A 15,739-nucleotide genomic window follows, 5' to 3' on the forward strand; every position below is an offset into this window, starting at 1 on the left:
ATTCAAAACATGACAAAAAAACAATTATAAACACCGCAAGCAATTTCATTAGAAGAGTTCTCTCGATGAGCGACACGATTTTTCGCGGAAAGAATATTGACGAAATAAAAGTAACCTTGACAAAGAATGACTTCCCTATGAAAACCATAAAGCAATTACTTCGAACATACTTTACCGAAAATAAGGAGAGAACCAACATAGCCAAAGGAGAGGGAAAAATATACAAATCAGTAGTTCATGTTCCAGGAATAACGGAAAGAATAAAATTTTCAAAGCTCTATGACAGAGATAAATATCAGATCGCGTCAACTTATAAACACACGATAAGAAAACTCTACAGCAATACAAAGGATAGAATTCCCAAACAAGAGAAGTCTGATGTAGTTTACAGGATTCCGTGTAATGGTGACGGGTCCCACTTATGCAAAAAGGTATATGTGGGGACAACAAAAATGAAACTCAAGACAAGGATTTCCGCTCACAGGTCAAATGTGAAATTAAGAAGCAGTTTTTCGGACAATAAGACGGCATTGCCATCACATTGCAAAGATACCGGGCATTATCCCGATTTCGATAATGTATCCATTTTACACGAGGAGAAAAATTACGGCAAAAGATATACTTTAGAAATGCTGCACATAACGAACACCCCTAATGACACGAAAATGAATTATAAAATAGACACTGATCAGCTGGCGCGCGTTTACCGCGACTTAGTTTTAAGACAACAAGACTGTTCTAGTTAGAATTGCAGCTCAACACAACAAATGCAGTGGGATGACAAATATATATGTACATATGTACATTTGTATGTTAATGCAAATGATTATTTCTTTTTGTTCGTCATCCTATGTATTGTTGTTTTTGTAGATTTTTGTTTATACTTACGGTGTTTTAAATTGTTTATATTTTCATATTTATTTGACTTCTACGCTTTCTTTTTTCGTACATCTTGTTAGTCGGTAAAACATATTCAATTGTGTAAGTGGTATTATGTTTAGGGTTTGAAAATTGTTTACATGTTAACTAATTGTTGTTTTTGTCCACAGTTCCTGAGGATGATCTCAGAATGAGATCGAAATATCGACCAAATAAAATTGAAATATAAAAATTTAAACTGTGTTTCAATTTTTTAAACTGCCTCGATCTTATTAAAATTTAATAAATTATAATATTTGAAGGCAAATAAAAATATTTTTAAAATGTTTTAATTTAAAGGAACGAAACAAAGCGAAACAAAATTAGTTAAGGGTTAGTGAATTTGCTGATACAAATGTGATTATTGTAATTAATGTAAAATGATTATAAGGTAAATAAATATATCATCGGTGCATCCTTTATCATTTGAAATCAAATAGTTCATCTCGTTGCCGTGCAAACACCTCCTTTCCTTTAGCAGTAGTTTACATTTTTCTATTTTTTTTTTTATTATTTTTTTTTTTTTCATTGTATCAGTTGGTAATTTTACATATTTATTTTATAATCCACTGCTATACTTACGCAAATATATTGCTTGAAGCAGGTGCACTACCTGCATTAAATTGGAAAGGTGCATTCGGTGTGGCCTGCAAAAGAAGTTAAATTGAAATTTTAGTAATCGAGTAGAAATGTATGTGTGTCTGCTTGCAACTCCCTTAAATCAAATATATCCTCCCTTTGTCAGTAAAAATCGGCAGCTTGGTGCAAGATCGCCCTACAAATTTGCCTTCTCAAATTTGTATTTAATATGGAACACTACGATATCCCAGTTGGGAAACAAAGTTGCAAGGAGAAGCGCACTTTACTTCTTAACTTAACCCCAAGTTGGGCCCAAACGCAAATATTTAGGATTTATAGTTATTTACTCTCCAGCAAGTATCAAAAGTATCAAAGTAACAAATATACTACATACAAAATCTAAGACTAACGTCCTTATCTCTACTTTTTTATAGATTCGTCATCATCTTTTCTCACAGTATTAGGGAATTCAGAATGTAAGTGTAAGCGTAATGTGGGAATAATATTCATAGTTAAGTTAATATGAAGGCAATCCGACACCAAATCAGTACAGAAACAAAATCAAAACAATGAATGAAAAACAAATCGAAGAAACATAAGGTAGGAAGGGAAAGAAGGGGTTGGGGATAGAGGGATTCAAGGGGTTGTGTAGTCCTTTCAAAGGGTTGCCACCGCAGTTAATAGCTTCTCCAACGCAAATCAAAGAAAAGTATACTTGCGGTTTTTATCGACTTGAAGAGAGCATTTGAAACTATAGACAGAAATATAATGATTAAAAAATTAGAAAAAATTGGAATTAGGGGCAACGAGCTGCAGTGGTTTCAGAGCTTTTTAGGTAACCGAAGACAAAAAACAGCCATTGAGTCGGTTGTCTCGGAAGAGGTATTGACAGGAATTGGATTGCCACAAGGATCGGTTTTGGCACCGGTCCTATTTAACATATATATAAATGATATATCTTCGGCGCTAAAACATAGTAAAATAAGGCTTTTTGCGGATGACGCACTGCTCGAAGTAAGTGAACTTGATATCATGTTAGCTAGGAGCAAAATGCAGGAAGACTTGAACACCCTATACAGGTGGCTTTGTAACAATAAGCTTAAACTTAATGTTAATAAAACCCATTTTATGGTCATATCTAGAGCGATGAATAAGGAATCTTGTAATATTGAGCTAAAAATAATGAACTCAAACATTAACGAAGTTAAAACTTTCAAGTACTTAGGGGTTCAGATTGATAATAAATTAAAATTTAATGATCATATTGATTATATAGTTGCCAAAATAGGCAAGAAAATTGGTTTTTGGAAAAGGTCATGCAAATTTATCAGTAGAAAATACAAACTGAAAGTGTATAAATCCATCATAGAGCCGCATTTCATATATTGTCCCACAATATTCTTTATGGCCAATGTAACTCAGGTAGATAAGCTACAAGTTATGCAAAATAAAGCTATGAGATTTATATTAAACATGAGGTATGATACTCCCATTGATAACATGATAGAAGCACTAAACTGGTTGAGTATAAAACAGCTCATATTCTACCACAGTATGAAATTTGTATATAATATTAATCACGGTAAATTACCAACATACCTCAGCGAAAAGCTTAGATATGTAAATGATGCACATTCATACGTAATCAGAGAAAACAATAATTTTAGATTACCTCTTTTCAAAACAGAAGTGGACAAGCAAAATATATTTTATAAGGGCCTGAAATATTTCAATTAACTTCCTAATCACAATACCTTTAAAAAAATAAGATAAAGTTTTTTTTTCTTTTATTTTTTACATGACATACCGATACTGGAGCGCGAAAAGGGAATGGTAATACTGGTAGCAGCAAAATACAATGCACCCGGCCCTAAGGAAAAGAAAATCAGTCGCCACCTGTAACTCCAGAGAGTTCCAACAACAAATTTCGCTGGAATTTGGTATTTTCAGCCTATATTTACTGTTGCTGATCGGGATCACTCGCATTCCGACAGCATTAATATAACAATAAAATTATATGATGTGTAACCAAAATAAGGTCAAACAAAAGTTGGAGCAGGGGGGATTGGAAACACGTCCTTTTCAACCTCCCAATATATTTTGAGATGTGCTGATCGGAATCTTCATGCGTTCCGACAGCGTCTTTACTAAACAAAGTTGAGGGGTGATTGGGTACACTTCAATTTCCAACATCCAAAGACATGTTTAGCTGTGTTGATCGGAGACCAATACATTCCGACAGCTTAAAATACAAATATAATTGAAAAATATAAGTTCCAAATTTTGTTGCCTTAAGCTGGGAGTCCTGGAGGATTGGAAACGCGTTCTTTCCAACCTTCCTTAAATGACTGGCTCCCAGACTCGTCCGTTTGTTACGCCAGTAAATATGCTGATCGAAATCACATGGCATTCCAACAGCATATTCAATTGAAATAAATGATATAATAATGAATTGTACTTAGTAGTTTAAGTTTTAGGCCTAAACAGCCGTAATAATAAATAAATTAAAAAAAAAAAATTGTCAATCTTGTTTATTTAACTGGAGAGGATCTGGAGAAACCAGGATACTCACGGAAGGAGGTTGGATGATCTACAAGGTTCGACGTTGTCATGGAAGATCGTTCACGAGATGTTCGGGCTAGTGCTTTAATGGCGCTATTTTTAGGCACGTACCAGATCAATATATGGCAAAGGACCATCAACATCGATAAAACTCCATAAAACCTTCTAGGATTCTCCTTATCGCAAGAAGAAGAAGACAAAAAAAAAGAAATAAAAGGAAAGAAGGTATATATATTATGACGATGATGGTGTAAGTGATGAAAACAATGCTTATGGTTTCGTTGCGGTTGGGGAACAAAGGGAAATATACATTATCTTAACCAGAGCCGAAACCAGACTGAAGTCTTAACCAAATTCTTAACTCGACACAAATCCGAGCAGACGCCGCACTTAAATTGGCCCGAATTCAAACCAAAACTGAAACCGCTGCCAGAGTCAGACCGAAACTAAAACCGGGAGGAAGAGAAATTAGAACCGAAACCGGAGCGAAAACCAGATCGAAATATAACTGAAACCAGAACCCAATCCGTATCGGGACCCGCACTGAAACTAAGACTGCAACCTGAACCGAATGAAACCGGGACCAAAACCTAAACTCAACTCGGAACCGGGCTAAAACTGATAAGAATCTGGAACCGAACCCCCAACCGTAAACTGAACCGAAAACGGCGCCGGGCCCGGGTCTAAGCGGATATCAAAATTGGACAAAAATAAGAACTGAACCCATAGTCGCAAGGAGAAAATAAGCCTTGGCCAAAACGAAAACCGGAAACAAAACCAAAGCCGATTTCGAAACCACTATAAAATTCAAAACTGGAACTGATACTGCCAATGGCATTAAAATCAAAACCAGATAGCACAGCTATAAGAATTATAATAAGCAAGTAGGATTGGTCGCAGAATACGTCTAATATTTGCAAAGAGGACAAAATTATTTTATAATGTAAGTCCTCGTACTTAGTTGGGTTTTTCAATTTGTCTGAAACGTTTAAGGACGGGGTAGAAATAAGGATGGAGCAAGAGAAAGGGAGATATATGTAGAAGGTCAATGTAAGTTTCTTAATGAAGGCAAATCAAAGTTCGTACAAAGAAACTTCTGACTGGTGTTGTTGTCGTTTATTAAGTTTGAAGTGTTTCATAGAAAAATATGTGGTGGTAGACAGCACCAGCAATGCAATCAAACTTTCACTATCTACATATATTTGAAACACTCAACTGGAACTAGTCAGCTATATCGCACTCTGGATGACTTCTGACTAAAACTCAGCTTATTAAGCTACTCAAAAACGACTAATTTGGGTTGTTTTTTGGCAGACTACATTAACTTTATACTTCCTTTATATTAAGTCGGTTGAATGTCTGTCCGCTTTTCATACAAATCTTGCAATCGATTTTTAAGTAACTTCTCATTGAGCTACAAACGTGAAACTGTACACATAGGTTAGAACACCGTGACAATGCAACAAAAGGAAAAAAATCCGTTAGGTGGCGCACGGATCGAAATAATTCGATAAGAATTTGAAAATTTTCAAACCGGCTTTTAAGTAACTTATCGATGAGCTAGAGACTTGAAATTTCAAACTTAATTCAGCAGTCGATGACAGCCAATGACACGATACAAAAAGATTCGCTAGGGGGCGCGCGGAATGAGATCTTTAGAAAAATCATACGAAACGGAGGGAATTTTGGGATTGATTTTTATGTAAATTGTCATTGAGCTACAACTGTAAAACTTCACAGATAGGATAAGACGCCGAGAAAATTTAAGAAAAGGAGAAAAAATTCAGTTAAGTGGCGCACGGATCGAAATATTTAGATAAGAATTTGGAAATTTGGTGTTTTGAGATCGCTTTTAAAGTAACTTATCATTGAGCTACAAACATGAACCCTCAGAGACAGGTTAAGACACCGTGACAAAGGAACAAAAGGAGAAAAAAATTCCCTTAGGTGGCGCAGGGATCGAAAAAATTAGATAATAATTTGGAAACCGGATTTTAAGTAACTTCTCGATGAGCTAGAGGTTAAAAATTTAGAGCTTAATTCAGAGGTCGATGACACAATACAAAATGTTTCGCTAGGGGGCGCACGGACTGAGATTTAGATTTATATTTTTAATTCTCATAAATATTTTTGCAATTTCTATGTCAAAATTTAAAAATCAAGTTTAACAAGAATATGTCTTTATATAAGGAGAAATTTTTCGCTGATTTTTGTCCATTTACATAAAGGAAGTGCTTAAAATGTGTTTATTTTATTTTTATTTTCAGACTAACTTCCTCAAAATATATTTGGGGTTAGCGTAAAGTTTAAAACTTTTCTTATTTCAAATAAGCTTTCAGTCATGTGCATTATGCCCTGTGTTGGTATGCAATTTATAGTTTTGCTAATATTTAAACCTATCAGTAGGAATCTTGAGGTTCTCAAGTGATTTAGAGACTAAAACCTATGAAAATATCTTAGAGCTCTATTAAAATGCACGCGGAACTTTGCAATCGATTTTATAGTTGAGCTAGAAACATAAAACCTTATACAGGTCAGGGCATCAGGTAAGCTAAAGACATGAAATTTTAAACGTATGTGAGAGGCCAAATAAAGTAGAATACATTTTACAACAAGTTTCTTTAGGAGGAGCACAGATCGATGTAAATTAAAAGACACATAGTTCAGAGCACCAAAGGGGTAAAATAAAAAAAGATAAGATAAAAACAATTTTAAATACTTCCTCTATGCAGTTGAATCAGAAATGAAAATGTGTCTTGAACACAGAAATAAGTAATGTTGGTGAATTTTCATTTTGAAATTTTACCAACAACTATCAGAAAAAAAACCATAAAAGTAGATCGCACTTTATAGATGTTTAATATCTTCTTTACTATGAAGAGTTCAATCTAGTATTTTAGTAATTGTTCACCTAGGTTCAGTTTTGCGCTCTACATAGTTTGTTTCTGATACGCTGAACAAAATATTTATTGTTAAAATTTCAAAATCAAAATTCATCAACATTATTCTGTGTTCAAGGGCACATTTACCGCTGCGTTTTCATTCATTTGTCTAAAAGAAGTTTTTAAAATGTTTGTATCTTCTTTTTATTTATGTTTCGTAAAATTTCAATTTATAAATTGGTTTTTAAAACTTGATGCATGGTTGCTGCATTATTATTGGCTTTATTTAAATCTAATAATTTTATCTTGATTTCTGCATGATTCTAGGGGCATATAAAAATCGGTTGGCTTCTGCAAGAGTTTGGGGTTAACTAGAAGTCAGTTCTGAAAAATCGAAACAAAAAGAAAGAATTTTGATTTCAATTGGTAGGTGTCGGCATGACTTTGGCTTTAGCTTATAATCATTCTAGATTGATTCAGTTTTTTTTTGGTAGAAGGTAGACAGTATAGAGAAGTCCAGACTGGGAAGTTATTAACTTTCTAACACTATGAAGTGCAAAAAGAAAAAAAAAACATTTTCATATTTGAATATAGTTTTTAAAATGTGTTTGGTACTAAAATAATAATATAAAATGTGTTTGGTACTAAAATAATAATATAAAATGTTAAAATCATCGAATGATTGCAAGTGTTTCATAATCAATTTAGCAATGAAAATGTTATGAAAATATTTAAGGTGAATATTAGGGTTAATAAAGCTTAAAAAATTATGTAAGACGTGCTTCTGTTATAAAAGAAAGAATATATATAATGAAAACAACAAATGCATACAAATAGAATGAAAACATTCCACCTAGTGTCGGAGAACTATCGATAGTATCAATAATCCGGCACTATAGCCGCCATCGAAAGTTTTGTGTGACTATCGATAATTTTTTATCTGGGCAACAGAACATTTTTGACTAGATTTAAATTGTGGTTAGTTTTGTCCATTTACTATTATTTTGTTTGTTACTTTACTTCGTTCTGTGCCTCGCATCCCATGATATTTCTGATTGGCTAGCAGCCGTTTTGTTTGTGTCGCGGCGAGTTCTTTAAGGCCCGGTTTTTCAGTACAAGTTTGTCAGTTAAACTACGCTTAAACTTATTCCGCAGTTTTTCAGTGTACTCTAACTGAAGTTTAAGCTAAGCTTAATCGGCTGGTCTGCCAGGTTTAAACTCTAGTTAACCTATCAGTTTTTGAGCTTGAGGACCATTAGAGCTCATGTTGATATACATACTTCTAAAATCTCAAGAGTTGTTTCGAAGCTATGGCTCAACTCGAGAATCATAGCTCAAAAGAGGGAACTTTTTATAAAGCAAAATATGCTATTACTTGAGTTGACAAAATGTAATTAACAACTTGTGGTTCTCTAACTGGACTCAAATGTAAGATTCAATGATGTTGATGTAGCACGCTACCATCACACCACGGCGACCGCCTATATAATTTATTCTTGATTAATTACGCTTCATTACTGCTATCACCCAGGGGTTTATTTCTCATAATAAACAGCTGTTGGTTTTGGTGGCACCACCTTGGAGATTTTTATCAACTCCACCTCAACTCGATATATAATGTAAGATATCAACTGGAGAAATGGGCTGAATATTCATTTGAGAACTGTACATTTCTCAAAATCTCTCGAAATTGGGATAATAATTGGTAAATATTAATGACGTTGGAGATCAACTGGAAAACTTTTAATTTTACAAAATTTGTCAAAGGTTGGATAGTGACTGGAGAATGAAGTTGGTATCACCTTGAGAACTATCTGGTTTAGGAATAACTAGATAATGATGTTGGATATTACCTCCGGAACTACATATATATTTCGCCGAAGAATTTGTTTCCATGTTTGTTGGGTAAACAAAATTCAGCTGTTGCCGTATCTACAAATTATCTAGATAATACAAAAACCAATGTTGCCGCACAAAAGAGCATACCCCAAAGGCGGCCTTAAACTGTGACTGAAAAGCTGCTCAGTAGTTTAACTGGAGTTTAAATTTGACTAGAGTTAAAGCAAGCTTAGTTTAAGCTTAGCTTAACCAACCACTGATAAACCGGGGCTTAATGTATGAAAATATGTTTTGAAGCCATTTTTTGTTATTAATTTATTTAGAATTCGGGAAAAATTTAAACAACGCGTCATACATAAGTATGGATAAAGTGACAGCTGTTTCGATTATATTTTGTAAATCTCCTCAAAGTTCGGGAGTGTCGGGAATGTGATTCGAAGCCCACCTGCTGCGATGGTTAACTGTTACAAACACGCCTTTGCTGTTGTGTAACTTTTCCCAATTGCCTTCTTTGCACAGTTTATTCTTTGGACAGTAAATACAATGTATGTAAGCTGGTTTATGTAGGTATAAAGACACTCCCCGAAGGTTTTGGGGATTGTTATTGATGTTGAAGGGCTTAATATGACAATATTGAACCATCCCGCTCCCGCCCCCTAGTTCCATTAGGAAGTTGGGGTCGCGAGACCTTCGTCTGCTTAAGAAACAGGACTCGCCACGAGTAGGTGAGGTTGACAATTGGGTTGGAGAAGCTATAATTTGCGCTCGCACATCTTGAAAAGGTTGCGCTACACAACCCCTTGAATCATTTTGGTATTTTAGTAGCCTCTTACGACAGGCAAACTTGCCGCGGGTATATTTTAAGCTCCCTAATCCGCTGGGGTTATGCCACTGACATCATAGATACACGAACTTCGATTTTTCCAGGGTCCTTTGGAGCGTTTTGCGTTCAGTAGTAAGTACTTCCATTCCACACTGACCCTTTCGATAAATCGACGGATAATACTAGTGCTTTATATATTGTCCAATTTTATCGGTTTGCCTGGGAATGTTTCCGCAATCTCTACGGCAATCTCAACTGTATCCTTTTCTATTTGCCTCTGGAGACCCTAAAAGCAAGACTTCGTGTAACATTAGCCTGCCGAATTTCTTTCTTATTCCCCAGCCCAGATAACTTAAAACAAAAACTGTCGACGGTATATCGATAGTCAATTCAAAACAATCACAAACTATCGAGAGCATTAACTATGGATGGTTTTCCAACACTAATTCCACACATAAAATGATGCATATATGTAAGTATTTAGTATATATGTATGTATGACTTAGTTGACACTTGTAGTTTGTAATTAATGCCATAGATTAAAAATAAAACGAGTTATTATTTAAGGTTAGATGTATGAAATGAAACCACACAAAATATATCTAATTTACCTCCACAGCCCCACCACTAAAATTGAAAACTGGCGCTGATGCTGTTGCTCCAAATTGGAAGGGTTTCGCCGCCTGCTTTTCGCATCATAGTTTATATATTTTAGTACCCGAAATAGTTGTAATAAGTCAACATCAACAAGGCACACAACAATCATTCATACAGTTCAATTTGCAAACATCCGGCATATAGCAGAAGATAGTTTCAATATAAGTCAATAAAAATGCAACATCATGTTGTCATATGTGGATGCGATAAATATTCACAGGTCACCACAGTTCAATACGTGAAGACAAGTTATACATCAAAATACAGAGTAAAAAAAGAATAATTAAAGTTTTACTACGAGAGAAAAATTCTACTCATAAATACAGACAGTTATGCAAAAATGCTCTTACTCAAATAAATAAAATGGTTCTTATATTACATTCACAATGCGCCATACACTTTTATGGGGCATTTCGTGTCTAATACCTGTTGTTAAACTTCAAAATGGCTCATTAACTTGAGTTTATAGCGCAATGTGAGTGTTATATTAAATGCCTTTAATATGCTTAAAAAAACATATGAATCATACATTTGTGCGTATTGTTTATAGCCGGAGCGCCAGCGGAATGGATATGAAAGAATTTTGTAGTGGCTATTATTTTCAGAATTGATTGTATTTTAGTCATAGAAGCTAAGTGTAGACTGCTTTTAAAAAACTTGAAAATTGTATACATATGTTGATCTGACTGTCACAATGAACATGAGTCTGTTGGTCATGCATTTCACCATTTAATATCTAAGTAATATGCTGCTTTGGTTAGTGGTGTGCTCCGCCTATCACACCGAAATTACTGGGTTCAAGCCGCAGACAAAGCAACATCTAAGAGGGTATAGCGGAAAATATATGGTGAGTGTGCCCCAGATAGTAACCAATATCGGAGGTTTTGTTTCAAAAACTACTCGAAGAACAAGCTCTATTCATGCACTTTTCAGGGCCGGTTTGCCCTTTGACCTGGAGATATTAAGTAAAATATGCGTATGAGTAACTTGTTTTCAAAAAATTATATCTCGGAAACTAAAATTGCTACAGACGTCAACGTGAGGCTTTAAGTCATTTAACGAGGCATGCTATGCAATTTTTTTTTAATTTTAAAAATATATTTTTCATTAAAAATGTTAAAGAACAAAAATAATAAATAAAAATAAATAACTCCAATATTCAGTAATGCAAAATGGTCTTTATTAGACTACTTTGGGAGTACTTCACAATAACTCTTATACTTCACAACTAATAGCGTGTTTAAATCAAACTGATTAGTTATTACCCAGCTTGCGCTGTTTTTATACTCTCGGTTTCCTAGTTTACCCATTTCTCCTAAGGTCTAGTAAATTAACAGTTGTATCTCATTCTTGGTTACCAGCTATATACATGTATATTTGTAGTTTTTAGCCATATGCGTGTGTATGTGTGAGTAAATACTTCGGAACATGTGTGTGTGTGTGAGATATCTCTTCGTTGCCTTCTATGCATGTGTATAAATGAAGATTGATATGTTCACGTACCCAAGTGTAGCTTGCTTCAATGTTTTTGTTGTTGTGTCGCCTTAATGTCCGCTCTTGCTCACAGAAAGTGCGCGAGGAAAAAATTGGTGCAACACTCAAAAAAACTTTGTTGAATAAAGCACGCTTCTCTGAATTAATTAATGTCTTCAGTACGAAAAGTTTTAACAATATAATATTTTCATTATTGAAGAATCGTTTGAAGTACCGCAATACGGCCCATCAAAATTGACGACAAAACCAGTTGCTGTCCATATTGTGAATGGCTTACAAAGATTGGTCTTTCTTTGACCAGAGTACGATTTTCTTTGGTAATATTTATTGATACTTTTTCGGTGTCTTATATATGTTTCGCTTGTCTCCGATATATTGTATCCGAAATAATGCGGTAAAATATCTTTTTCAAAGCTTGATTAACTTAAGAAAATATTCTGAAAGTTGTTGGTGGTGAGAAAAGCCAAAAATACCAGATATTGTTTGGTTTGAGTTCCCGGACTTTAATTTTAACAAAAATATAAATAAAGCTTGGGTTACAGAATGTGTGCTGGCATTTCGCACAACGAGCTTATGTTTCATATCCCTTCCCAAGAAAACCCAGTCAAAGCTTTTACTTGCTCCTTGGACATATCCAGTTCGTTCACTCTACAGAATAACCACAATTGTGATTTCTTTGACGTTTTATTAAGGAATAACATTAGTTCTGTTTTTTCATATTTCACTGGTATGAGAAATCCACAGTTGCGCTAAATCTTTTTCATAAAAATAATTTCCAATTAAATGCTTCGGGCAAGACCGATCCCTTTTGGTATAAATATTTGTCTTTTAATAAATAATTTTATTCGTGTTTGTAATAGTATTAACGTAATACCAGTGGCTTTTTGACATATTACGCAATATTTTTGAATAGATGCAACCCGTTGAAAAGGAATTTCTATATAATTATCATTACTTTGGTGTTTATCTTCAATTTCACTGACAATATTGGTTCAAAGAAAATTTATTCGTTTTTGTTTAAATTCACTCAACTTCGACGACCCGATTCCATCCTATTACTCGCGCTGCTTGCTCATAAATGTGCAACCTCTCGAATCCAAAAGGGTAGTACATCACGAATGTTCGTCTATGATCTCATCGCTGGCTCTCTGGATTGCTCAGCTCTCTTAGCAAAGGTGTCATTTAATGTACCTAATAGGAGTCTTCGTACATTTTTACCATTATACTTGGTTGCTTGCAGGGACAATTCTTGTAGTTTTGACCCAATTTTTCGCGCGCTTACTGAATTTAACACAGACTCTGGAAGTGTACCTCTAATTTTAACTTGCAATATCTATTTTTTTATTTGCTTACTTTACTCATGTTTTTACATTATTTGTGTAGTTATAAGTTGATTATTTAGTTTTTAATTACTTTTGTTTCTAGTCTGTAAGATTATCTGATCAAAGACTGAATACATGATTCAATCACAAGAGGTTTGCTCGACTGAAAAAATGTTTTAAAAATTGCAGACATTTTGCTCCCAAATCGAATTGACATCGGTTAACTGTGTTTTTTCTTTGCGATTTTTCGAATAATATTAGTACGAGAAATAAAAAGCAATCAGTTTACAAAAACCCAAAAGTTCTGAACTGCATAATTCTTAGAACATTTATTTAAATTTTATGATGAATTTATTAACTATGTCACGATCTATTAGTGTGGCTGAACATAAGTAATTTTATGAAAAGTACGGACTCCAAGGAATCGTACACTTTCGTAAATATATGAAACCTAAACCAATTCAAAATTCATCGTTCAACGCCAAAAACTGGACAAGTAATCGATTCACCTAAAAATGCCTTAGTAAATAATGGGATGCCATAACGAAATGTACTCATTGAGCATGTTAACTTATTCATTCCGTATGTTCAGAACATTCGTCTCCATTTAAGAATTTGTGGAATAGTTTTATGTATATTTTGGACATTATGTATATACTTATTTCGAATATTCGGACCTCGTGAGGTAGTATCACTAACGTGTTCCGAATATTAAAAATTAACGGTTTATCCGGAACACTTCCATGCTTCTGAATAGAGTATCACCCCATGTCCGCTGCCAGTTCGACATCGTCCTATCTCAAAATATTTTCAAAAATATCCCATATCAAGATTTGTCACAAAAACGCCCTATATCAGAATTAGGTTTAAGAACGCTTTATCTCAGCATGGTTATCATTATTGATCTTATGCTCAGATTTGAAATAAATAAATTTTGAGAGTGTATTTTTGAATAAAATTCTGTATTCTTCAAACTAATTCTGAAAGAATGACCAAACCAACATAACTCTTTATCGGTTCACGAAATATTTAGTAGAAAAATAATTATTTCTCCCAAAACCGGTTCTGAGACGTAAAGCTATAGAGAATCGCCACCGACGGACAGCAGTGGAAATTGTCAAACTGGCGGTAATTCCCCACATTACCTACTTGAAGATTAGCAAAAAAGCGGTGTTCTCGTTAAAATTTCCCAAAAAAGTAATTAAAAAAAAATATTAAACAATAGTTAAATTGTAGTTATTACATCAAAATAAATTGACGAATTTCATGCCACATTTCCCCAATGGTGAATTACCTACTCGCGATTTGATGGTTTACTGTTTCACACTATTCGTTCTGTTGGCGGTTCTCTTTACCTTTACGTCTCTGAACCTGTTGTCATTTACAAATTTATTATCATATAATGCTAATGGTACAATTTTCGATAAGGGGATTGAATTATTCCCCGTTTTCCTTACTTCGAAAAAGAAACCCGTCCAGATTTTTAAATTTGGGAGTGTCAAAGCTCTCGTCATTATTGGGGAACAAACATCTAGTAATTTAATCATGGATTGAATAAATAAACATAAACGTCAAAATCCACATTGTTTTCTTCCGTGCTTGAACGATATTCAATAGGTGATATACATTTCGCATTAGAGACTATTTTACTCAAATATGGCAGAAGTCGATATTAGCAACATAACAGAAAAGCACAAATATTAATTTTTACTTTCAAAAGACTAGTCGCGCCATTAATATACATATTTGCACTCTCCACGGTGTTTTCCAAGGTTTTGAGAAGAATTCCTTTAATAAAATGGAAAGTTATTGCGGGTAAATTACATTTTAATTTTTTCCAAACTGTTGCACCAATTTTTTCCTCGCGTACTTTCTATGAGCGAGAGCAGACATTAAGGCGACTAACATATATTTTTTTTCGTCATTTTAACTCTCAGGGATCGTCAAAAAATAATTTTATATTTTTGTTCTTTAACATTTTTAATAAAAAATTTATTTCTAAAATAAAAAAATGCGTAGCATGCCTCGATAAATGACCTGAAGCACTCTAGCAATTTTAGTTTCCGAGATATAATTTTTGGAAAAAAAGTTACTCATACGCATATTTTGCTTAATATCTCCAGATCAAAGGGCAAGCCAGTCCTAAAGAATACATGCATAGAGTTTGTTCATCGAGTAGTTTTTGATACATAACCTGCGATATAGATTACCATCTGGGAGCACACTTCCGCTACACCCTTTAGAAATAACTTTTTCCGTTTAGAAACAATTTTTTCTTAGCGGAGTCGCCACTCGGCAGTAATTTGGCAAGCACTCCGAGTGTATTTCTGCCATGAAAAGCTGCTCAGTGAAAACTCATCTGCCTTTCAGATGCTGTTCGGAGTCTGCTTAAAACATGTAGCTAAGGAGGCAAGCTCGGCCTAAAATCTCTTCCGATGTTATAGCGCCTTGCATTAATTTTTTTTAAATGTAATATATAAACAACGTTGACGGCACATATGAAGATAATTTCTGTCCTGTTAAAATGTGTAGACATCTTGCTCACAGTATATTGAGAATGTAAACGTGAGTTAACAATAACATGGGAACAATGTACATTTTTATATTAGCGCAATCATACACCAATTCAGTTAATGAAAATGAACTAAATCAGAAAAAGAAAA

At 34.2% G+C, this 15,739-nt stretch overlaps 1 protein-coding gene across 5 annotated transcripts in view; it reads right to left on the bottom strand.

Moving 5' to 3' along the window:
- Nucleotides 1-15,739, bottom strand: part of Nup153 (Nucleoporin 153kD) — a 54,409-nt gene that overhangs the window by 6,601 nt on the left and 32,069 nt on the right. For 2 of the 5 annotated variants that reach the window (XM_067786076.1, XM_067786075.1), the window contains one exon: nucleotides 10,215-10,286. The exons of 1 other annotated variant lie outside the window; for it this stretch is intronic. In XM_067786076.1, the coding sequence (XP_067642177.1) occupies nucleotides 10,215-10,286 (72 nt within the window). Of the gene's footprint in view, nucleotides 1-1,500; nucleotides 1,566-10,214; nucleotides 10,287-15,739 lie in introns of all 5 variants that reach the window. 2 more of the 5 variants (XM_067786078.1, XM_067786079.1) reach the window with 2 other exon arrangements.

The sequence above is a fragment of the Eurosta solidaginis genome, chromosome 4 (genome assembly GCF_040869045.1).
Source record: "Eurosta solidaginis isolate ZX-2024a chromosome 4, ASM4086904v1, whole genome shotgun sequence".
Taxonomy (NCBI): Eukaryota; Metazoa; Arthropoda; class Insecta; order Diptera; family Tephritidae; genus Eurosta; species Eurosta solidaginis.